This window comes from Podarcis vaucheri, assembly GCF_965113315.1.
Source record: "Podarcis vaucheri genome assembly, chromosome: 6".
NCBI classification, from domain to species: domain Eukaryota; kingdom Metazoa; phylum Chordata; class Lepidosauria; order Squamata; family Lacertidae; genus Podarcis; species Podarcis vaucheri.
Window position 1 is genome coordinate 97363748 of NC_138764.1, and position 24628 is coordinate 97388375.

Here is a 24628-nt window from a genome sequence, read left to right on the forward strand (position 1 = left end):
GTAATTTTATAATACTGAAGAGAGAAACTGCCCGCTTCCCCCTTCCCAGTCATTTAGGCCTGTCCTATAAATGGACGAGAGGGATGCGGGTGGTGCTGTGGGTTAAACCACAGAGCCTAGGGCTTGTCAATCAGAAGGTTGGCGGTTTGAATCCCTGCGACGGGGTGAGCTCCCCTTGCTCGGTCCCTGCTCCTGCCAACCTAGCAGTTCAAAAGCACATCAAAGTGCAAGTAGATAAATAGGTACCACTCCGGCGGGAAGGTAAACGGCGTTTCCGTGCACTGCTCTGGTTCACCAGAAGTGGCTTAGTCATGCTGGCCACATGACCCGGAAGCTGTACGCTGGCTCCCTTGGCCAATAAAGCGAGATGAGCGCCACAACCCCAGAGTCGGTTACGACTGGACCTAATGGTCAGGGGTCCCTTTACCTTTTTACACATGGACGACATATGGGAACTGGGATTTAGATGGTGGGGGACAGGGGTTAATTTTCCTGCCTCTGCCCATTGTAGAAAAGGAACTGTTCCATTTGCTACACTGGAGACTATTGTGCAAAACTTACTCCGAGGGCTACAAGAATGAATGCACATGAGCATTGCCTTTGGGTGAGGAACGCTGCTCCATTATACTTCAGGTGTAAAAATAATGGATGCCTTGCAACAAGCCCTCTTGCAGCCCTCTGCAGAAGCAGGTTGGGCTTGCAGAGCAACTGGTTCGTTTTTTCCTCATGCTGTCATTGTTTCTTTAAGCTGCAAGTGTACAGTCCGCATTTACCAGCAGCTCATAAATAACTCTACTGGAGCCATCGGGAGTCAGCTCTTGGCAGAGTTTTGGTTCTCTCTGTGCCCGCTTTACAAAATGACTTATGCAGACAAGGTTGAGAGCATGGCTATTGCCTTTGGACATGGCTGTGGCTTGCTAGGTGTTGCTGAAGTCCAATGGCCATCATCCCTGACCATTACCCATGGTGGCTGGAGCTGAGCAGCAGCCATTGTTGGCTGATGGGAAGTGGAGTCCAACATCTGCAGGGCCACCCATTCCCCGCTACTGGCTACAAGATTGATGGTCAATGGATTTAAAATAGCGCTCTCTTTCTGTGTCCCCCTTTGTTCAAGCAGTCTAAAGCATCCAGTATCTTCATTCCAACATCTCTCATCAAATCCTACACACCTTAAGCCATTTTCTTACTCTTTGCTTCAGGAGGTTACTCACCCCGTAATCCTATTATGACACTGTGGAGTTCCAACAAGTATGTACAGAGGTGGCAGAAGTAAGGCACCATCTGCATTATAAATAGCCATGGTTTACCCCAGAGAATCCTGGGAAGTGTAGTTTGTTAATGGGGTTGAGAATTGCTAGGAGACTCCCTATTCCCCTCATAGAGCTATAATTCCAGAGTGGTTTAATGATCAATTGTTAGTTTCCGGGGAACTAACAATGTCCCCATAATTCACAGTCAGTCTCCTCTCCATCTCCTCTCCCCTTCAGTACCGTGGGACATTGTGTGTGTCTGACATCATAAAAAAACAACACCACCACCAAACCACATATTTCTCTTTGACAAGGAAAACAACCAGTGCAGGAAGCCCTGAACCAGATTGTTTCCATAATAATGGGTAATTCCTTGACAACTTCCTGGCTATAAATAGCTCCTGCTAGATTGAAGCAAAGTTACTGGACACACAATTGGTCATGCTGAGCTGATGACACCTCACCACTCACTTCTCTCACTCCCATTTTTGTTTCCATACAGCATTTCAACAGGGGAAAACAGTAAGTTTGGGTCTCTCCAAATCTCCTTATATTGGTCCCCGAATAATCTTGGAAAATCCTCACTTGTTTACAGAAGCTGGTCTGGAAAGGAACCCAAGGTCATTGAATGTAATATACTTTCACTGAATACTGGCAGATCCCAACTTGAAGGGGTTCTTCAAGAGTAAGAGGGATCTCCCAAGACCTGCTAGTCTAACCCCCTGCTCAACCCATCAAATCCAGGGATAGAGCATCTCCAAGATATGGCTGCCTAATATTTGCCTGAAGACCTCTAGAGTTGGAGAACCCGCCAATCTCTAGGCTATGAGTTCCTTTGTTGAGCTGCTCTTACCACCCTGATAGACAACTAAAATTCCAACCTCCTCCTCTAAGCCCATTAGATCTCATCTTGTCCTCAAGGATCACACAGAACAAGTCTTTGCCCTCTGCTGTATGATAAGACAGTCAGGTATTTGCAGTGCTGTGAAATCTCCTGGCCCCAAGCTTTTCTGTTTACATTTGACTGGCCTTTGAGGGCAAGAGCAAAGCTGAGCTACAACGATTCAAATGCCTGTATTTGGAAAGTCAAAATTAAATTCCCAAAACACAGTAATCACCATTTTCCATAGTAGTTCATAACGAAGAGTCCTGCTGGATCAGATCAAAGGCTCATCTTGTCCAGCTTTCTGAACCTACAAGGGCCAACCAGATGACTATAGGAAGCCCCCATGTGGACCATCAGTGCAAAGTTTGGCTCATGTAACTCAGTGACTGGCATTCAGAGGCGTACGACCTCAGATAGATTCATTTACTTTCTTACATTTGTACCCTACCTTTCTTCAGCCTGTTGAATGGTTTCTTTACATGTAAAGGTTCATCATTGTTCCACTCTGTGTGTGTGTGTGTCTTTAAGGGGCCGGAGCAAGGGCCAGAGCAAACTAACGAGACCCAGCTTTACAGCTGTGAAACATAGCAGGTGCTGCAGAGTTGTACTGATTAAACTGTGTCAGCAATTGGGTAGAGTATATAAGGAGCAGCACCTAGCTCTCCCATTCCCCTGGGGGATGGGTTGGTGGCTGGGTCTGGTTTGTTGATGTATTTAGTGTAAATGGAGTTTTTGTTTTTCTTATTAAAACCTTCTTTAAGTTATTTTTGAGTCCCTTTTTAATGCAAGGTCTCCCCAGCAAGCTCTCTGCAGCGCTACCATACTGCAAAAGCCAACACAGCCATGGAGCCCAGGGTGGTGGTCATGGGGTTCCAGGCCCTGATCAGACTCAGACCTGCTGAACCTCAGCAAGATGGTGACCTCATGTGCCTTCAGACCATACCCTGGGTGTATAATATGACAAGTAAGCAATGAAAGTCTTAATCCACAATGTGGCAGCTAGACTGATGACTGGGAGTGGCCCCACCTCTGCTACAGTGTGATGGGCTGGTGTGTTGAGAAACTTCCTTCAACAGAATGCTTGGAAGAGCAGTTCAAGAGAATTTCTCTGTGCTATTTATTTTTTAAAAATGGTGATAAATTAGACACTCCAGAAGGTAACACACTATCAGAAGTATTTTCTTTTTAATAGAAAACAGCAAATGTTTTAAAACAGGTTTATTTTCCTCTCCTTCCTCCCCCCCCCCTTTGCCTTGCCCACACCAATAAACATTAGGAAGGCAAGACTTGTTTACATTTTAATAAAATTAAGTTACTTGGTGCCACTTTCTATTATAGTCTTTATTGGGAAGTGGAGTGAAATTGCACACAGGGGAGTCATAAAAAGAGGGGAGTTGAAATCACTGTGAACAAAAGTATAGATTCTGAGATTTATTTCCTTAAAATGGATCATGGGGAAGATAGATACCTCATTCTCCGAACAGAGGTCAGGGTTTCTTCCCGCTTTCGATTGGTGCTGGTAAAATTTGAAAACTTTCTGAGAGCAAAAGAGACCCATAGAGTCAGATGTGTCAAGATGTGTTGGCCATATTCAGTTCAAATGGTGCATTTTCCATGGAAAAAGAAGCCAGCGTTTAGAAAACATAGACCCACATTGATCACCCAAAGTACTAAGGTAGGAAGGTCCTTTTTTTGCCTGCTATCCACTGACGTCATGGGAACAACAGGTTCATTTGCTGCCTGCTTTCAATTTTTAAAATGGGAGGCCAGTTTCCTAGGCCAGTGCCAGGGCGCACCATGAGTCTTGGCGAAGAGGAACGCTTAGTCCCGACTGCTGGGTCATGGTGGCCGCAGAGAAGGCGTAGTCCTCTGGCTCGTACTTGAACTGGGTGTGGCTATCAGCCAGAGCGTCTTCAGATTGGCTTGGACCCTACAAGGATTTGCAACAAAGAAATGAATGGGCTTGCTGTCCCCATTACAGGTGAAATTTCTATTGCATTGGTTGCTTTAACCCCTACCATAAAGACTAACATGTTTAACATGGGTCAGACCTCTAGTCTTCCTGATCTCTGCAGCTCCTGGCTATATACACAAAGAATGGTAAACCTGTAGCCCTCCAGATATTGTTGGACTACAGCTCCCATCACCCCTGAGCAGTGGCCACTGTTGGCTTGGGCTGATGGGAATTGGAGTCCAACAACATCCAGAGAGCCACAGGTTCCCCATCCCCGACACACACCCTTCTTTATGCCTCCCTGCTTCTAGTTTCCCTTTCAGTGTTTCTCAAAACTTGGGTTCCCAGCTGTGGTGGACTACAACTCCCATCATCCCTAGCTAGCAGGATGAGTAGTCAGGGATGATGGGAGTTTGGTCCAACAGCTGGGGAGAAACACTAAACTCTTGTATTCCTTCTTCAGGTCTCCCACTCATTCTTCTGCAGGACTCATCTCCATTCCCATAATTCCTTTGGTCTAATGCCCCCTTTTATAGACCTCCATTTTTAATGGAGGCCTTTATTTCCGCTCCGGCCTGCTGTACTCTAAGACTATGCCCGATTTCTAACTGGCCCAGGAGACTCTGAAATTACAGCAGCTTGGCCAAGCTGCTGTAGAGGAGTCCATCATTATCATCTCCACCAGCAGCACAAAATCCATGAGCATGCTACATATCATATCATATCATTTGTCAAGATGTACTGCAGTTCCCATCATCCATTTACCTGGGAAGCTGCCACGATCGACTGCCCTGGATATTGCGCTGTTACACAGGGTTCCGTTTTTAAAGTGACGGTGCTTTCAGAATTTGTGATGGAGGAAGGGGAATTGGTGGTTGAATTGGTAGACCCTGCAAGATAAAATGTTTTAAAGAATACATACATTAATGAAAGTGTGAAGCAGAAGCAGATTGCATTATTATTGCTAGTTATAAGCCATATGATTTATTCATATTTCCATCTCCTTCAAACTTCTGATATCTGTGCAAGGCCTCTGAGACCAAACATTTGCTTATTTCTCAGGAGCGAGGAACCGTCAGGTCCAGGAGCTGAATGTGGCCCTTGAGAGATATCTATTTGGCCCTTGGGACCCTCCCTAGACCCTACCCCACCCCATACTTCTCACTGACTCTCCTCTGCATGTTACTTGAGAACGTTTGCCTAGATGTCACATTTTCGGGAACTGTGATAATGGCTCTTGCTTTGGGGATGAAGGATGAAGGATGAAGAATCTAGACTACTGTACAAAGGCAACAATCACATCCATTGCTTTCCTTGCTTTCACCTCTGGCCCCTACCATCACTGCATGTGGCCCCCAGAAAGTTCCTGCAATGGAATACAACCATCAGATTGGAATAGGCTTCCTACCTGTTTATTTTACCCATTACCAATAGCAAATTCAACCCACTGTGCCAATCCTTTTGCAGCCAAAACAGTACCATCCACACACAAGAGGAGCAGTCCCCAAGGTTTGCACAAATAGAAAATACTTTAGAAAACCTTAGAAGATCTTAATGGGGACGTCAACCCCAAATAGCCAAACAAGGACTAAGCATTTTAATTTTATCATTTATAATTTAATCTTAATTTTTATAATTGTCATCCTTCAAGCTCACCCTTGTCCTTGCTTTAACCCTTATCCTTTGTTATCACAGAGGGTCTAACTAGCCGGCCAGCAGAATCATAAGAAATAATTCTTTCTGGGTTGCATCTCTTCGGACTGTGGGTTTGGCTAGGGTTGGATGTGTGTGTGGGTGAAGGTTAAACACACAGAGGGAAACCTTGGCTGAACTGTGGATCACACACAGAGAGAAAGATGAACTCTCTGTGTGAACACATGGGCTGGATCTACACACGGGGACGACGACACTATAAATAAGTCAGAAATTAAATTGTTACAAGAAAAAAAAACCTATGAAAAATCGCAAATAATTTCTTTTTGCTCTCCAGCACCATCTGGTGTTGGATCTTTATAATGCATTCAAAACACTGCTGTTGTTTTTTGTTGTTTTTACTAATGTAGCTGACTCCATAGTGTGTATGAACTGTGCGAACACTTCATGAATTCTGCTTCACAATGGTAGACATCGAAGGATCAAATCATGCAGATACTGTCTTCCTTTCCCTAATTCTGCAGTGTAGATTGTAAGCTTTTTGGAGCAGGACAGCCATGCATGCACCAAGACGGCATTTATTTTATAATTTACTATTATTATTGATACCTGTTGAGGATTTTCCTTTGGTGATATTTTTAGGTTTCCTCTTCCTCGTCTGGATGCTTTCTTTTTTCATTGCCAGAGGTCTGGGTACCTTGACATCAAAAAGAGGAAGAATCGTCAGTACCGGCTTTGACTTGCTTTTCTGCAGAGCACTCCAGTATTCGCTTTATAGTCACTGTATCTGTGCAATGCACAGGGTGTCCTTGTCCTTCAGAGGGGTTCATTTTTCTCATTGGCAGTCCTTGGGCTAGTAGATGCATGAGGCAGAGTATTTAGAGAACCTTACGACAGACACACACACCCCATATTTCCTCCATTTTCCTTCCTACACTACTGGGTTAAGAGAAATAGCTGTGGCTGATGAGTACAGTATTTTTACTTCTTGAACAAGGACAGTCTTCTGTCTCTGGGACAGGTGAAACCTAGGTCCACATTTTTGAAAGACGCAAAGTACACTGGCACAGGTTCTGGCCCGATGGCAGATTCCACTTCTGAACTCAAATCAAAATGGTGCATAAAGCCTTAGACAGCTTAGGACCCTGATTCCTTATAGACTGCCTTATCTCATAAGTACTGACCCACACCCTAAAATAGTTGTCTGAAGCCTTTTCTCTCAGTGCCCTCTCCAAGAAAAGTTTGGAGGAGAGCAATGAGAGAACAGGCCTTTTCAGTGGTAGCCCCCCAGTTACAAAACATTCTCTCCAGGAAGGCAAATTCACGTTTCTTTCTCAAGTATTTGGGAACTGATGGAGACCACTATATTGTGCTGCCTTTATGGCAGTATTTGTCCATCCTGTTGTTGGGTAGAAGGGTTTTTGTGTCTGATTCTTTTGTGAGTTGACTTTTAGAGCATTGTTTTTAACTACATACAGGCCACTCTCAATTTGTGTGTGTTTGATGCACACATGCTGTCCATGGAGGCGCAGGTTCATTCTGTGTCCAGGGTGGCTGTCTACCAGCTCCACCTGGTACGCAGGATGACCCTACCTGCCTGCGGACTGTCTCGCCAGAGTGGTGCATGCTCTAGTTATCTCCCGCTTGGACTACTGCAATGCGCTCTACGTGGAGCTACCTTTGAAGGTGACCCAGAAACTGCAATTAATCCAGAATGCAGCAGCTAGACTGGTGACTGGGACTGGCTGCCGGGACCACATAACACCGGTCCTGAAAGACCTACATTGGCTCCCAGTATGTTTCCAGGCACAATTAAAAGTGTTGGTGCTAACCTTTAAAGCCCTAAACGGCCTTGGTCCTGTAAACCTGAAGGAGCGTCTCCACCCCCATCATTCAGCCGGGCATTGAGATCCAGTGCCGAGGGCCTTCTGGCAGTTCCCTCATTGCAAGAAGTGAGGTTAAAGGGAACCAGGCAGAGGGCCTTCTCAGTAGTGGTGCCCGCCCTGTGGAACGCCCTCCCTTCAGATGTGAAGGAAATAAGCAGCTATCTTATTTTTAAAAGACATCTGAAGGCAGCCCTGTTTAGGGAAGTTTTTAATATTTAATGCTGTATTGTTTTTAACATTGATTGGGAGCTGCCCAGAGTGGCTGGGGAAACTCAGCCAGATGGGCAGGGTATAAATAATAATTGATGATGATGATGATGATGATGATGATGATGTTGTTCGGCACCGGAAGGAGGAGGGCTGGGGCGGGCGGTTTAATGCGTTCTTCCAATGCATGTGGTGACCTGGAACGTAACTCTGACGTAAATTGAAGTGTGCGTGCCTGTGCTTATTTCTGTATATTGTAGTTGTTTCTGCATTTATTATTTCTCTGGGGCTTTGTGTTTGAAGAGACACATGCACAGAATACCAGGCTAATGAATACATGCTCCTTACCCCATGCAGTTTCATGTATAATCCACACGCGTTGCAGACTGGCTCCCCTTCTGCATTCCGTCTCCAGAGCGTAGTGTTGGTCGTATGGCAGTTAGTGCAGCAGAGACCGGCGCGTCTAGAGGAGGACTGAAAAGGAAGAAATATATATAAGTGGGGTGGTGCTGAAGCGATGCTGCATTTGCATCAGGCAGGAAATGATCAAATCTGAGATAAAGCCCATTTCCTAGAAGATGAGGGGTTGATGTGACATCAAATATAAACATGTCTAATTGCCTTTCAAAGCCATCCAGGATGCCTGTCACCGCTACCATCTTGGGGGAATGAATTCCATAGCTTATAACTATGTACTGGGTGGAGAAGGTAACTGAATATTAATGGAAAACTATATTTTTTTTATTAAATTTGTTAACTGTTGAAATATACAAGATGAGTCTTTAAAAAGAGGCCCTATGGAACATGTGTACTCTATATCCACGGGGCCTCTTTTAAAGGATTCACCCTGTATATACCGTATTTTTCACTCTATAAGATGCACTTTTCCCCTCCTAAAAAGTAAGGGGAAATGTGCGTGCATTATGGAGCGAATGCAGGCGGGAGGCTCTGCTCAGCGCTCCCTTTAAAGAGGCACACACACTCCGCGCGCTCTTTAAAGGGAGCACGGCTCTTGGGGGAGCCTTAGCCATGCGCAGACTCTCCTGGGCAGTGGGATGAAAGCTCCCCTCCCCGGGAGAGACTGCGCATGGCTATTCCATAAGCCAGGACAGCCAGCGGGATCACTGCGCTGCGATCCCACTGGCTGTCCTGGCTTCTGGGATTCAGAATATTTTTTTTCTTGTTTTCCTCTTCCAAAAACTAGGTGCGTCTTATGGTCTGGTGCATCTTATAGAGTGAAAAATACGGTATATATACACACACAGTGAGTGAGTGAGTGAGTGAGTGAGTGAGTGAGTGAGTGAGAGAGAGAGAAATAACCCAGTGGCCTTCCTCGCACGATGGTTGTGTAAACAAGCAAAACAGTAAAAAATTACAATGCAAGAACTGACAATGCTAAGGGTACCTGGACATAGGCGCCGACTCCATGGGGCTTGAGGGGGCTCGAGCCCCCTCAAAAAATTTTTTGGGGGGGCTCAGCCCCCCCAATAATCTCGGGCGCCCTTCCAGCAGAGCGCCGCCGCCGTCCCCCGCCTCCTCCCCACCTGCTCCCTCGCCAGCCAGCCAGCCAGCCGCGCGCCCTAGTCAGAGAGCCCCGGCCGTCCCCCGCGAGATTAGGGAATCCCCAGGGGCGGGGGCTCCTGCCTCGCTGCTTCTGCCGGGGGGAATTTCCTTCCTCCTGGCGGTTTCAGCGGTTTAGGGCCGGAGCGGAGGGGGCTCGCCCTCTCTTCTCCGGCTAGCCCCACGTTTCCCGCCTATCAGCTGTTCCGGAGCTGATTAATAGACACAGCACGCTCTCCCCTATTCGCTCACGAGGGGGCGGCGCCACTTTATTTGCATATTCATGAGCTTATTTGCATATTCATGAGCTTATTTACATTTCACGAGCTTTCCCGGGCCCCCCCAATATTTTTTATAAGTCCGCGTCCCTGTACTTGGATGAGCTGAATCTCCTACCACTACCGCCCAAAGCAATTCTCACCAGCCCCTGGTGTCTTCTTCAAGGTATGTCCATACATGTGCCTATGTTCATGAAGAAAATTAAGAGATTCTCTGGCTCTGTTGTAACCCCTTCACTTTTAAGGGCTTCAAATGAGAAAGTTTTACGAGTTAGAATTATGGAGCCCAACTTGTTCCACTGCTAAGTCTCTGACCCAAACAGAGACACATATTTTGACTGCTACATGCAATCAGCAGTTCCATGTGATGTTTGCGATGATTTGCTGCACAGATGCCAGCGTGAGAATCATACCATTGGATTTGTGCCTGGTAAAAACAAGCACTCCTCCTTTCACATGAAGAGTTAGCCTGCTCTCTCTCTCTCTGTGTGTGTGTGTGTGTAGAAGTGTTTTAAAAATATCCAGGAAGCTTTGATGGCAACCAAGACAATCAAGGGTCTGGAAACTGAGCCTTATGAGGAATGGTTGAGGGAGTTGAGTATGTTTAGCCTGGAGGTTGTGGACTCTCCTTCCTTGGAGGTTTTTAAACAGAGGTTGAATTTTTAAGGCGATGTCTGCCATGGATGCTTTAGCTGAGATTCCAGCATTGCAGGGGGTTGGACTAGATGACCCTTGGGGTCCCTTCCAACTCTACATTTCTATGATTCTGTGATGAGGGAAGGCTCTCTAACCCTCCACCCCAAACTGGCAGCTTGATATCGTGCAGTCCTGCAGCAGATACATCTTGCAAACTAGCATACTCTCACTTTAGTTGCTTCAATAATATTTCACAGCCTTAAAGTATCAGTTCTTCATGGGCACCACCCCATCGCCTTGGAAATTACCCACAATGCAAAAAAACTGCGCATCCGTTTGTTTTGCTATTAAAAACTTGGTCCCCACAAATGATGAATTAAGTGAAGGGGAGCAGGAATCAGAACGAGAAGTATTGCAAAGACCACAGTGGTGACCGGCATTTCAGGAAGACATAGTGGAATGACACATTTTGGCATTCTGGTTGTGAAGTTCCTAAATGCTCACCCACACGTTTGTTCCCCATTTCTAGGCACAGGTTTGGGCTTTCCAGGTCCAGGCCTGAATGTTTTGTGTTTGTTTTCTCCCACTGCTTTATATAATAATATGTACTGTATTTTTCGCTCTATAACACGCACCCGACCATAACACGCACATAGTTTTTAGAGGAGGAAAACAAGGAAAAAAATATTCTAAACGAAACAGTGGATGTATGATTTTTGTGGTTCATGCTGTGGCCACAGACATGTGATCTGACAGTGAGTTTGGAGTAGCCCAATGCAAAAATCCTGAGGATCCATGTGGATCCATGCTTTGTAACCACGTTTTTGCACCACTGCAGCCCCAGGCAACAGTGGGTGCGTGATTTTTTTGGTGTAAGCTGTAGCCATGGACATGCTATGTGATCTGATGGTGAATTTGGGGTGACCCAGTGCAAAAATCCTGAGGATCAATGTGGATCTGTGCTTTGTAACCACGTTTAAAGTGGGGAGGGAAGGAAAAGCACTCAAGGGACAAAGGACACGCGTGGGGTGGGTGGAGAAGGATGCTGTTAATAATGCAGAAGAGGGGTATAAGAGGAGAAGGCTCCTCTCCCCTCCCGCTTTGCTCCTTTAAAGAAGCAGGCTCTCTGTCCCTCTCTCCTCCACACTCAGCGGCTCTTCTCCCGCTTTGCTGTTTCAAAGCGAGCCACGGAGGAGGGAAGGAAGGGGAACCATGGATCCTCTGCTCACGACTGCAGCAGATCCCCCCCCGCCACCCGTAGGCATTCCCTCCATAACACGCACAGACATTTCCCCTTATTTTCTAGGAGGAAAAAAGTGAGTGTTATAGTGCAAAAAATACGGTAATATGGGGTCATCCCTCCTCCTCTGCCAGGTCACGTTCTACAGTGGCTACAGCAAAAATGCCCAACGCTACAGACCTCAACAAAATTATTGGTTAAACACTGTGATCACGATAATGAAAAAAAGTGTTGACAGATCACAATATTGTTAATTAAAGTAAAATCAACTAGGACTGTAAGGATTGCTGTGATACTGTTTGATCAAACAGTGGCATGGTTCCCCCCCAAAAAACAAAATCCTTAAGAAATGTCATTTCTTAAGGGTCTCCTATCAGCTATCAGCCCCCTTCAAACCACAGTTCCTAGGATTCTTTGGGGGGAAGCTATGACTGCTTAAAGACATATAAGAGTGATCGAAACATATGGTGTGACTGTGACCATAGCAGATGAGCCCTGTAGGAAAAGGACTACTCTTCCAGAAGAGAAACAGTCAGATTACAAATTCTCTCCAGAATTTGGCAATAGTGGTAAAAGACTAAGGTCTATTTTGGTCGTCAGGGAAGGAGGGAGGGAGGCACATTTGTTGCAAAAGCTCCAGCATTATTCTTACTGTGCTTTTTTAAAAAGAGAAAGTGAATTCCTCCCTCCTCTTCCTATGCCACTCTGCCTTTGCAGAGCTTTGACCTTGGCTAGGAAGTTGTTGACTTCAACATTGCGCCCCGATGTGTTTGTTTATACAAAACCAGACCGAGCCCTTAAAACAGAAAGTCCACCCCAGACTGCGCTTGGCAGCCAAATGCAGCTGATAAGCTTTTGGTATCGTGGACTTTGTAATGTGTTTCATTCAAAGCACACAGGAAAGGCTCATACGCAGCCTCAGCTACAAAGCCAGAGGACTGAACCAAGATGGAAAGTCGCACCCAGAGTCATTGTGGCTCGAATGACACACGATACTCAGCTGAACAATTATTTTCTCCAATTCTTTATATGGTTGAATCTACACACACACACAAGGCAGCTCAACTGTTTTCTACTTTGGTGTACACTTGTTGAATGTTACCTGTGAATAAACACACCAGTTTGCAGCTCAATGATTTGTGTGCACAAATTGTACATCTGTTGATCATACTGTGTGAGCACCCAAGGAACAGCCATGGGTCCATGCCCCCCGTTCGGCAAATGATGCCTGCATTGTAGGGGGTTGGACTAGATCAGGGGTGCCAAACTCAAATTCATCGGGGGCCGCATCAGCAGTTTGGTCACCCTCAAAGGGCCGGTTGTATCTGTAGGACTATGTAAAGGACATGTAAAGTGGAGGTTTCCTGTGTAGAACGGCCGGCGCCATTAGAGGGCAGACGTTCTCTGGCTTGTAGGCTGCCGCGCATGCACTGAAGAGGCGGCTTTCTTGTGTCAAAAAAAAAAAAGCGAGAATAAAAGGTGAAGGCTGGCAGCTGGCGGCGGCTACACGGGCCACATGACGAGGTCTGGCGGGCTGGATTCGGCCCGCGGGCCTTGTGTTTGACACCCGTGGACTAGATGATCCTTGTGGTCCCTTCCTATGATTCTGAGGGAAAGAGATGGACAACTCTCCGCTCTGGCTAACCTTCTCCAGGCACTTTAGTTCTTAGTCAAACTTTCATTCCAGATGCATGCTTGGTTAGGAGAGGGGGCTAAGGGGAGGTTAACTAGCAATATTAGGAAAGAGCTTATCTTCACGTCCAACTACTCTATTCCAAACTTACAAATGGAAAGCTTAATGCCGGTGGTCAACAAAAGAGGTTCAAAGACTCTCTCAAGGCAAATCTAAACAAATGTAGTATAAACACCGACAACTGGGAAACACAGGCCTGTGAGAGCTCCAATTGGAGAACAGCCTTTACCAAAGGTGTCATGGGCTTTGAAGACACTCGAACTCAGGATGCAAGGGAGAAATGTGCTAAGAGGAAGGTATACTTGGCAAACCCTCACCATGATCAACTCCTGCCCAGAAACTTATGTCCCCGCTGTGGAAGGACGTGTGGATCCAGAACTGGCCTCCACAGTCACTTACGGACTCACTGTTAAAACCGTGTTAATGGAAGACAATCTTACTCGGCTACGAGTGATCGAAGAAGAAGAAGAAGAAGAAGAAGAAGAAGAAGAAGAAGAAGAAACATCAGAAACAGCAATACTAGGAAAGGGCTTATCTTCATTCACCACTGCGATTAGAATTGCACAATTTGCCCACAATCTCCCCCTTTTTAACTTTGATTAAGGCAGATTCCAGGTGCACACTGACTAGCTGCCACCGTGTATTTTCCTCTCCCTTTCCAATACTATGTTTAGGGCTTGAATAGTTTTAATCCAGCAAAGACAGATGAAGGTCATGGGAAATACCTTTGGAATCCCAAGGACAAGTCAACATTTCTGCTGCCAGGGATGTAAGATATATTCTCCAAACAACTGAAGGGGGAGGGAAGAATGTTATAGTTTAAAGCTCGGTGAGTAACAGTGGAAGGGAAAGATGCATTGGGTTGTATCCAGTGCTATTCCTGCTCAGAGTAGACCCACTGAAATTAATGAACGTGACTAACTTAGGGTCATTACTTTCAGTGGGTCTACTCCGAGTTAGCTGGAGTCCAGCCACAGGGTATAAAATTAGATGAAGTGTGAAGTTGCTGAATGTAAACACAGGCTGTCTTGACTCCAACCATGAGGCGCCAGAGTTTTGCAGACTGAATCTGGGGAATGGCTGTGCGTTTTGAAAGCTTGGGCTTCCTTTATGAAACCTAAAATTGGAACCCCAAACCTGAAAAGCAGGCCAAAAGAAAAGAAAAGTAGGGAGTAGCAGTCACGTGGTTTTAAAACCTGCATTTGGATATATTCAAAATAAAACTGCAAGTGGAAAAAGTCACATATATGAAGCACCTTTTGCAAAAGGTTCCATAAAAGTTGCTACACTGAATGCACACTTTCTTGCTGAAGAGAGTCTGACCCTGTAGGCATCTTCAGATATGCCTCAGTGGCAGAATGCAAAGATCAGGCAGAGGAATGGGGAATAAGGTGATCTTTTAAGCACACTGGCTCCAGGTTGCTTAAGACTTTGTATGCCAATAGCAAGACCTTGAAAATAGGTTGGTGGAGTGAGATCCATTCTTCTGTCTAGCTCAGTACTGTCTACACAGACTGGCAGCTGCAACTCTCCAGGGTTTCAGACCAAGGCTCCTCTCCCAGCCCTACCTGGAGATGCCAGGAATTGAACCCATGCCCTTTTGCAGGGAAGGTAGATCTTCTCCTAGTACATTCAAGAACATACTGGCAGTCAGTGGAGCAACTTCAACTCAAACCACAACAACTCAAGATCCAACCCAAACCCTGCAATCATCATCCGAGGTCATTCTTCCTGGGCCTCCTCCAGAGGTCCAGAGGGTGGCAACACAAGCCGGGGCCTTTTCTGCAGTGGCTCCCTGTTTGTGGAATGCTCTCCCCAGGGATGTTTGCCTGGCACCTTCATTGTGCATCTTTAGGTACCAGGCAAAAACATACCTCTTCAATCAAGCCTTTGGTTGGTTAGCATTCTCTTTCCTTTTAAATGTGTTTGTGGAAAGGGTGTTATGGGTTTGTTTCGTTCTTGTTTTTATTATGTCTTTTGCGTTTTTATCTTGTATTTTTATGCAGTGTACTACCCCGAGATCTATGGATGGTGGTTGGTATACTAATTTAATAAACCATAAATAATAATAGGTGTTATATGTTGGCAGTAAAAAGTAAAGGTAAAGGGAACCCTGACCATTAGGTTCAGTCGCGACCGACTCTGGGGTTGCGGCGCTCATCTTGCTTTATTGGCCGAGGGAGCCGGCGTACAGCTTCCGGGTCATGTGGCCAGCATGACTAAGCCGCATCTGGCGAACCAGAGCAGCACACGGAAACGCCGTTTACCTTCCCGCTGGAGTGGTACCTATTTATCTACTTGCACTTTGATGTGTTTTCGAACTGCTAGGTTGGCAGGAGCAGGGACCGAGCAATGGGAGCTCACCCCGTTGCAGGGATTTGAACTACTGACCTTCTGATCGGCAAGTCCTAGGCTCTGTGGTTTAACCCACAGTGCTACCCGCGTCCCATGTTGGCAGTAGCCAACACCCAATAGCAAACAGGCTGCAGAATTCTGCACCAGTCATGGCTTCTAAACCAGCCTTATCTTCAAGATTACCAGTGCTTGAATCACCGTAGACCAGCTAAGCTGATCCAGGAAAGATTGCAGCTGACTCACAAACCAAAGCTGGTCAGAAACATACCTAGCCACCAAAGTAACCTGAGCCTTAAGCAAAAAGCTGGGTCTAAGAGAACCCACAGACTATATTTGCTGCTTCATAGAGAATGCAACGCTATCTAAAACTGACAACTCACCGGTATACAAGATACAGGAACCACCCCCAGCTTCCAGATTCTCTGGATGTAAACTCAATCTTATTAAACTGGATTAGACAGATTCCTGGTAGATAAGGCTACTCACCAGGATGGCTTTGTGCCTTCAGTACTGGCAGCAGTAAGCCTCTGAATACCAGTTGTTGGAAATCACAAATGGGCAGATGGGTCTTGCACCCGGGGGTCTTGCTTGTGGGCTTCCCATAGGCACCTCGTTGGTCGCTATGAGAACAGAAAGCTGGACTAAATGGGCCCTGGGCCCGATCCAGGGGGGTTCTGGCAGGCAGCTTTCCTCATGCAGGAGGAGAGAACAGTCCCAAGGTCTCTGCACTGGCATCCACTCAGTTTGCAAAGAGTTCAGAATATAAGCAGCCACCTGCTGGATCAGACCCATGGGGTGTGGGGTATGTGTGTGGGTAGAACACACACACACACACACACACAGAGAGAGAGAGAGAGAGAGAGAGAGAGAGAGAGAGAGAGAGAGGAGTCCAACACCCTGTTTTAACTAGTATAATGCCAGATACTTCCAGGAAGCCCATTAACCAGAACAGGAAGGCACAGCAACTGGTGTGTAGGTTTTACTGACTCTGAAAATGGAAGTTCTAATCTGCCTATCAGGTTAGAAGCAAAACAGGGAGGCAAGTGCTGTGTGGAAATCAGTCTGCCCACTCACAATATCAACACTATGCATGCCAGACCACAATATTATAACTCAGTTGGTAGAACATGAGACTTTTAATCTCAGGGTTGTGGATTTGAGGCCCCCCCCCCCCAATTGGGCAAAAGATTCCTGCATTGGACTAGACGTCCCCCATGATCTCTCCCAAGTCTACAATTTCTGTGATTCTATGATTTATTCATTTCTATATCGGAAATCTCTCCCTCCCTCTTTCCTCCCATGCAATGTGCAGAACCTCAACTAAACAATGTAAGGAATGAAATCCAGTGGAAATACAGAAATGTGTTGGGTCATCTGACAAGAAGCTGATAAAAACTGTAAATCGTTTTCATAAGACGGCTAGCTGAAATAATCAAGAATTAAGTTGGCTTGTGAAGCTCATTGCAGACGATGCCTACTTGATTTCACTGCGAAGAGAATTCCATACCCCTGGTACCATCCGCAAGCAGAGAGAATGTGGATTTCAATCTGAAACCGTAGAAATCTGTCCAGACTTCACACCTCTTCCAGACCCTTAATCTGTGACAAGACCTCTGGCTCACCTGGATGGAGAGTGGCATGTAGGTATGTGGCCCCTGAAAGGTTGCTCATGACTGAGTGTGGCTCCTAGCTTGAAAAATACCCTGCCCCTGACACCTAAGACTCCAGAAGCAGTAAACACAAGAGGCCATCCAATATTAAAGACCAGACAAAGTGGATGTGGAGAATCCTTTAGTAAAACAGAAGCCAACTGAGGGTTAGCCAGACTTACCAGCCTTTTCTGGGGCTTGATGAGAGGCCGGTTAATGCCATTCATTTTGTGATATAGACCACAGGCGTTGCACAGGTAGTGCCCTGTCCCATCTTTCCTCCAAAGTGGAGTGGACATCGCTCCACAGTTAACACATTCTCTGCCATCTCCGGGGAATTCCTCCAAGAACTCTGAAAGTGAAACAAAAGGTGAGACACATTTCGTTAGGCATTCAAGTAAGGACCCAGTCCTTTCACAGCATCGAGACAAGAGACACCGGAGCACATCTCAGAAATGGTAAATCTCCTACCGTGAAGTACAATAAGTCATGGAATGGGAACGATGGCATCAGAAAGCCTATAGGCTAGGTTTTGAAGCTCCTTACAGAGGCTCCCACCAGACATCATTTCCATTGCATTTATGAAAATTTTTGCTCATGATGGGGCAGGACAATCACAAGAGATCCCACCATCAATACTGCTTATACCTTCAATTTTGGGTGAGGTTGCCTCATTGCTTCACATCCAATTGGTGCATATCCCCTTAACTTCCTGCTGAAATCCCACAGGATCCATACCACAAATATTCTGGGTTTATTTTTGTCCCCCTTTTGGTATGCCATAGCCTCTTGGGGCAGCAGCAAAATGGTGGCTTGGGGAACGAGGCAGAGGGCCTTCTCTGTAGTGGCACCCACCCTGTGGAACACCCTCCCATCAGATGTCAAGGAAATAAACAACTACCTGGCATTTAGAAGACATCTGAAGGCAGCCCTGTTTAGGGAGGTTTTTAATGTTTGATGTTTTATTGTGCTTTTAATTCTGTTGGGAGCCGCCCAGAATGGCTAGGCAAACACAGCCAGATGGGCGGGCTATAAATAATAAATTATTATTAATTATTATTATTCTTATAAGCACTGCAACTGATGAACAGGAATGAATTCGCCACTAACACCCTTTTGTTGTGTCAATAATGTTAAAGGATAAACCTGCCCCCCAACCTTCCCCCAGTGAAATCCATTGCATTCCATGGGTGTGAAAGAAGGGCAAAGAATTTCAAGGAAGGATGAACCTCGTAGAGAGCATTCCTTCCTGCTCTCCTCAAACACAGCCTCGGAGTTATTGTGTGCACAAACATTTGTAAGTCGGGTATAACATTGGACTAAGGGCAGGAAGCCCAATCAGTGTGACCAAGAGACAAGAAAATGACCACTGTGTGTATATATTTAAGACAAGGGACTGTGCTTGGGCCCTGAGAGAGAGAACCAGTCTGGATGGGTTGTGTCTTAGGTGAGAGCCAAGAGGTTGAGAGATATTGAAAAGAGGTGAGTTGGAAGGAGAAAGAGGTATGAGGCACCATCAGTACTCAATTACAGTACTCAGTTACAGTGTTGCTATCAGTATATAGAACAGGGGTCAGCAAACTTACCACGCCTCGGGCCAGAGTCTCCAGCGCTGATCGCACGGCGGGCTGGAGGGCGGGGGAGCGCGTGCCCATACGCGTGCGCACACACTATTTCCGGTGAACTTCCAGGTCGGAGGAGCACCAGAAATAGCTTGTGTGCATGTGCACGGGCCTCCTCTGACCCGGACGTGCACCAGAAATAACGCATGTGCATACACAAATAATGCTTGCGCATGCACACAAGCTATTTTCAGTGCTCCTCTGACCCAGAAGTGGGCAGTCGCACAGCACAGCGCCAGTAAGAGCGGGCGGCGGGGGTCCCCATGGGCTGGATAAATGAGTCCCTCAGGCCTTATCCAGCCAGCGGGCCTTAGTTTGGGGAACCCCGATATAGAACTTTAGCTGTGATTCCTGCATTGCATTCCTGGATTGGATGACCCTTTGTGTCCCTGATATGTGTCTATGATATGAGAAGTGAACACTTAAAACCAATAGTTTCCACTTCGTATTATTGGAAAAGGTAAAAAAGCTAAAGGACCCCTGGATGGTTAAGTCCTGTCCAAGGCGACTATGGGCTTGTGGAGCTCATCACACTTTCTGGCCGAGGGAGCCAACATTTGTCCACAGACAGCTTCCTGGGTCATGTGGCCAGCATGGCTAAACCATTTCTGGCACAACACCATGACAGAAACTGGAGTGCACAGAAACACCGTTTACCTTCCCGCTGCAGCAGTACCTATATATCTACTTGCACTGGTGTGCTTTTGAACTGCTAGGTTGGCAGAAGCTGGGACAGAGCAACAGGAACTCCCCCCTTCATGTGGATTCGAACCGCTGACCTTCCGATCAGCAAGCCCAAGAGACTCAGTGGTTTAGACCACAGCGCCACCCTACGGTATCATTGGTATCTTCTTTCAGATTGCATTTTGTCCCTGCAATCTGCAATGTGCTGTATGGATTGTTTTGGGGTTATGGGTGTGGCTGTGTGTACTGTTGTAGTTCTAACTGTATTTTTATATGCCTTCCACTGAGAGGCGGGATAGAAATACAAACAAAATAGATTGTTAGGATTTCACTGATGTTCACGAAGCTGATGCGTCTAGATTTTGCCCAAGGGGTTTAGGATCAGAGCATTAAAAACGATCAAATTTCCAATACTTGTCTCTTTCTTATGTTTTTAAGAGGCAGCCATGTGTCTCCTGAGCTAGACAAGTAGAAAAATGATCTACATCCCCTCCACTCAGTCCACACACACACCCCTTTTCAGTTAATTTCTTGTATTCTTTAATTAGTGATAAATGTATTGTCAATGAAGCAGCCATAACTAATAGCCACTGACATCGGTGGAGACTCGGAGGAGTGTATGGCTTCCATTTGCCCCCAGAAAAACCCTTGCTTTGTGCTGTTTGAATGGGCGAGATGAAGTGCGACCCAGCTTGGTTGTAAAAATAAATGATCGGGATGATGTTATTCTAAGATGATAAAAGGGGAGGCGGAGGAGATCGGGAGACTTCCCTGATTTCAATCAAGCAGCGCTGCTTGCTGACTGGTGGCGACAGGCAGACTGGACAAGACCTGGTGGAATGTCTTTGGCTGATGGAGAAGGTTGGGGGATACTGAGGCCTGGGTATCAATCACACCGACAGCTCAGAGCTGACAAATGACAGACTCCGGGTAGAGGTTCAGAGTCAGTTTTACAGCATGACGCCGGCCAAATACTGACCTCGTGGTAGGCAAGGACTCGAGAGCTCTGCTCCAATGGAGGGTGAGAGCTAAGCCTTCAGGCACACACATTTGCCCTATGCTTTGCTTTCAGGGCTGCACGTTTTAAACTGATAGGTCAAGCCAATGCTTTTTGTTGCTTAAAGGAGTCAGACCTATTTTAAATACCAGCAAAGACTGGTTTCTCTTTCATTCCTTGCAGCAGATACACACCACAGCCAAACCAGGCACAAGAGTTTTAATAGTAAGGATAGATGGCGGAAATGACTGGCAGAATCCGAGACCAGGGAGAAGAGTCGGTGGAGGAAGATTGGAGGAAATTTAAAATTTATTTGCAGAAACATTGTAAAATTTTTGAATGTTGATGACATTGAAATGAACTGCAGGGGTTCTAGCAACAAAGTAAAATGTAAGATTAGATTAATAATGGATAAATTAATAGGATATGAATTTGCTGAATTAATTCTTAAAAGGGATACAAGAACGGGAGACGTGAGGAAGTCGGGAAAATAAGTTAATTGGAGATGTGAAACTAAGAAAGAGAGAATTTTTGTTTTTTTGTTATTATATGTGTTTTTATCTCTTTTTTTCCTTTTTCTTTTTTCTTTCGTTGTCTTTAATGTTCGTATATTTGTACTGTATTTTGCGACTTTGTATTCTTTTTGTTTTTGTATTTTTTCTTGATTTTTTTCTTATTTGTTAAAACTTAATAAAATATTTATAAAAAATAATAATAGTAAGGATAGACTTAGCTTGTCAGATTGGGGGGGGGGGCGCAGTAAGTGAATCTATGCCTTCCTGGCTTAACCTCACTCATTTATTTATTTTTAAAATAAAAGTCTGCATGCTTGGAGAACGGCAACTCAATATTTAAGGGAAAGAGGACACTGCAGTTTTCAGGTACTGCACCAAGAATGCCTCACATGCACCTTCGCTACATAGGCTTGGATCATAAGAGGATATAATTTAGAAGGAGCTCTTGACCAAATAAAAAGGGCCGATCCACAGCTGACCTCCACCAATGCACTTTTGGAACTGAATGCCACTGCAATGCATGAAGAGGCCATTAAATAAAATAGAGATTGAATCTGATAATCTTAAAATGGAGGTATAGGTACGACAGACACATTTTATCCAGGAGAAGGGTAAATATAGGAAATATATAAATAATGGGCTGCATCCGGCTAGTGCTTAATCATGGTGAGCTGTGCAATCCTATGCACAGGCAGAAGCAAGTCCTACTATGTTTAATTTACTCCCATCTAAAAAATGAACTCTTGCCAACCTAGCAGCTCGAAAGCACATCAAAGTGCAAGTAGATAAATAGGTACCGCTCCTGCGGGAAGGTAAACGGCATTTCCGTGCGCTGCTCTGGTTCGCCAGAAGCGGCTTAGTCATGCTGGCCACATGACCCAGAAGCTGTATGCCAGCTCCCTTGGCCAATGAAGTGAGATGAGCGCCGCAACCCCAGAGTCGGTGACGACTGGACCTAAAGGTCAGGGGTCCCTTTACCTTTAAAAGAATGAACAGGGTTGTAGCCCTAAGTCATATAATAGCTAGAGTGGGGGCCACACGAAGAAGACCATGCATGTGGTGTTCTTATTGTCATTATTAGTTATTCAGTTTCTTACCTACCCTTCACTACAAGGCCCCTGCAATTTAAAAATGCAATGTTAAAATCAATTTAAAACAAATGTCAAGGTATGTATATGAAGAGATGTGGGGAAGAGTGTTAAATGTGCATGCATACTTGAAAGTGAACATATGTTAGTCTACATTTATAAATGGAATTGCATTACACGCAATCCTAAGTATAGTGTGTGTTAACTGCACATCAGGATGACTGCCTCTCTGGTGCCATGTGTATGAAGTCACATGCATTTTAGAGAGATGCTCCCTCATCCAGTTGTATTTAGAGAATTAGAAGAAGAAGAAGAAGAGTTTGGATTTGATATCCCGCCTTTCACTCCCTTTAAGGAGTCTCAAAGTGGCTAACATTCTCCTTTCCCTTCCTCCCCCACAACAAACACTCTGTGAGGTGAGTGGGGCTGAGAGACTTCAAAGAAGTGTGACTGGCCCAAGGTCACCCAGCAGCTGCATGTGGAGGAGCGGAGACGCGAACCCGGTTCCCCAGATTACGAGACTACCGCTCTTAACCACTACACCACATTGGGCATAATGTGGTGTGTTATTCCCCACCAGTTTCAGATTCTATATCCAGTTGGGCTTTTAAACAATTGATGGGCCAAGCAAAGCCAAATTATGTGGAGCATCGGGCAAAGATACATAAAGTGACAGATATGCCCACAGACTATTTTGCTGATGACACTCACACACCAAGGAAGCCAACCCATGAAGACTACCCAGAGGAGATGTCTATCATGCCAGTGGAGGCTGGTCCATTAGAGTGAATATGGCACTGCCCCACACCAACCTGAGTCTGCCCTCAACCAGCCTCCACCTGCCTATCTTATATCTTTCATCCAATCCATAGGGTCACCTTTCTCATTCTCAGTCTCAGTGTTGCTCTGGTAGAATTCAGCAGGGAGAAGGATGGGGTCCTGTCATTTGTTCTGGCTTTCCATCTATTCTTGGACCTTCCTTCTCTCTGCCCTACCAATGGACTCCAGTCACCAATGCAGGTCACCTCACCCCAATACACAAAAAGCATGCAAAGGAGCTACAAACAAACTCCAGTGGTTGCTGGTGCAAGTCCCAACATGGGGGCTTTTTGCTCTCGCATGAAATGAAGGTGGACAGCTTGACAGTAGCCAGAAACAGGAACCCTGTGGTGTAGTTTGCAAAGCATGTACAGGCATGCTCAGGGGACTTCCAGTTCAAATCTGCACCAGGGAATTCCTCTTCCCTTTCCAGGTTGCAATCCTCAAATTGAAAAGGTGATGGCCAGCAATTGGGTATCAAGTTACAACGTATCCTATGCTCTTCCATGGTACAGTTGTATGGGAGGCTTTTGACACAGGAGTGGCTTTTGTTGTCTTGCCTTTCATTGAAGCCAATGGGAGGGAAATGTCCCATGCCAGAAACTGGTGGTATTGCCCAATGATAGGCGCATAACCATGTCCTAGAGGCATGTGTGAAGTGTATAACTCAAATTGCTGCATTGCAGCCATGGAACCAGAGGAGTTTGACTGGTGTAGGTGTGATGCCTGTAGAATGTATCTGGTGTTGCAGAAACATAGCCCAAAAACTCCAATACAGTGGTACCTCGGGTTACATACGCTTCAGGTTACAGACTCCGCTAACACAGAAATACTACCTCGGGTTAAGAACTTTGCTTCAGGATGAGAACACAAATCGTGCGGCGGCACAGCAGCAGCGGGAGGCCCCATTAGCTAAAGTGGTGCTTCAGGTTAAGAACAGTTTCAGGTTAAGAATGGACCTCCAGAACAAATTAAGTACGTAACCAGAGGTACCACTGTACAGGAATGCACCCTTAATCGATAGAGAGGTTAAAAATAATTAAAAGGGTTTCTTCGACTATGTCTGAAGGAAGAGGAAGAACAAGCAAGTGGTACGGTAAGTCCATGTATTGGGAACATGGAAAAATGCTATTGGGTGACAGAGCAACATGGAGACTGAGGAGGAGAAAGCTGACAATTTAAGAAGGGTGTTGACAAGCTGGAATGTGTGCAGAGGAGGGCAACCAAGATGATCAGGGGTCTGGAAACTGAGCCTTATGAGGAATGGTTGAGGGAGTTGAGTATGTTTAGCTTGGAGAAGAGGAGATATAATAGCCATCTTCAAATATCTTAAGGGCAGTCACATGGAGGAAGGGAGCAAGCTTGTTTTCTCGTGTCCTGGAGGGTAGGACTCGAACCAATGGCTTCAAGTTGCAAGAAAGGAGATTCCAACTAAACATTCGGGGAAAACTTTCTGGCAGTAAGAGCTGTTCAGCAGCAGAACAAACTCCAATGAGAGGTGGTGGACTCTCCTTCCTTGGAGGTTTTCAAGCAAAGGTTGGTTGGCCACCTGTCATGGACACTAGTTTAGATTCCTGCATTGCAGGGGGTTGGACTAGATGACCCTCAGGGTCCCTTCCAACTCTAAGAGTCTGTGATCTATTCTTTATAAGTGAA

General features: G+C 45.8%; 1 protein-coding gene across 3 annotated transcripts in view; it reads right to left on the bottom strand.

The window, feature by feature from the left end:
- Positions 1-3302: 3302 nt before the first annotated feature.
- Positions 3303-24628, bottom strand: part of GATA5 (GATA binding protein 5) — a 55732-nt gene continuing 34406 nt past the window's right edge. For all 3 annotated transcript variants that reach the window (XM_082226325.1, XM_082226326.1, XM_082226324.1), the window contains exons 3-7: positions 17430-17599; positions 8185-8310; positions 6353-6440; positions 4856-4980; positions 3303-4066 (exon numbers count right to left, since the gene is read on the bottom strand). In XM_082226325.1, the coding sequence (XP_082082451.1) occupies positions 3911-4066; positions 4856-4980; positions 6353-6440; positions 8185-8310; positions 17430-17599 (665 nt within the window). In that variant the 3' untranslated portion in view covers positions 3303-3910. The remainder of the gene's footprint in view (positions 4067-4855; positions 4981-6352; positions 6441-8184; positions 8311-17429; positions 17600-24628) is intronic.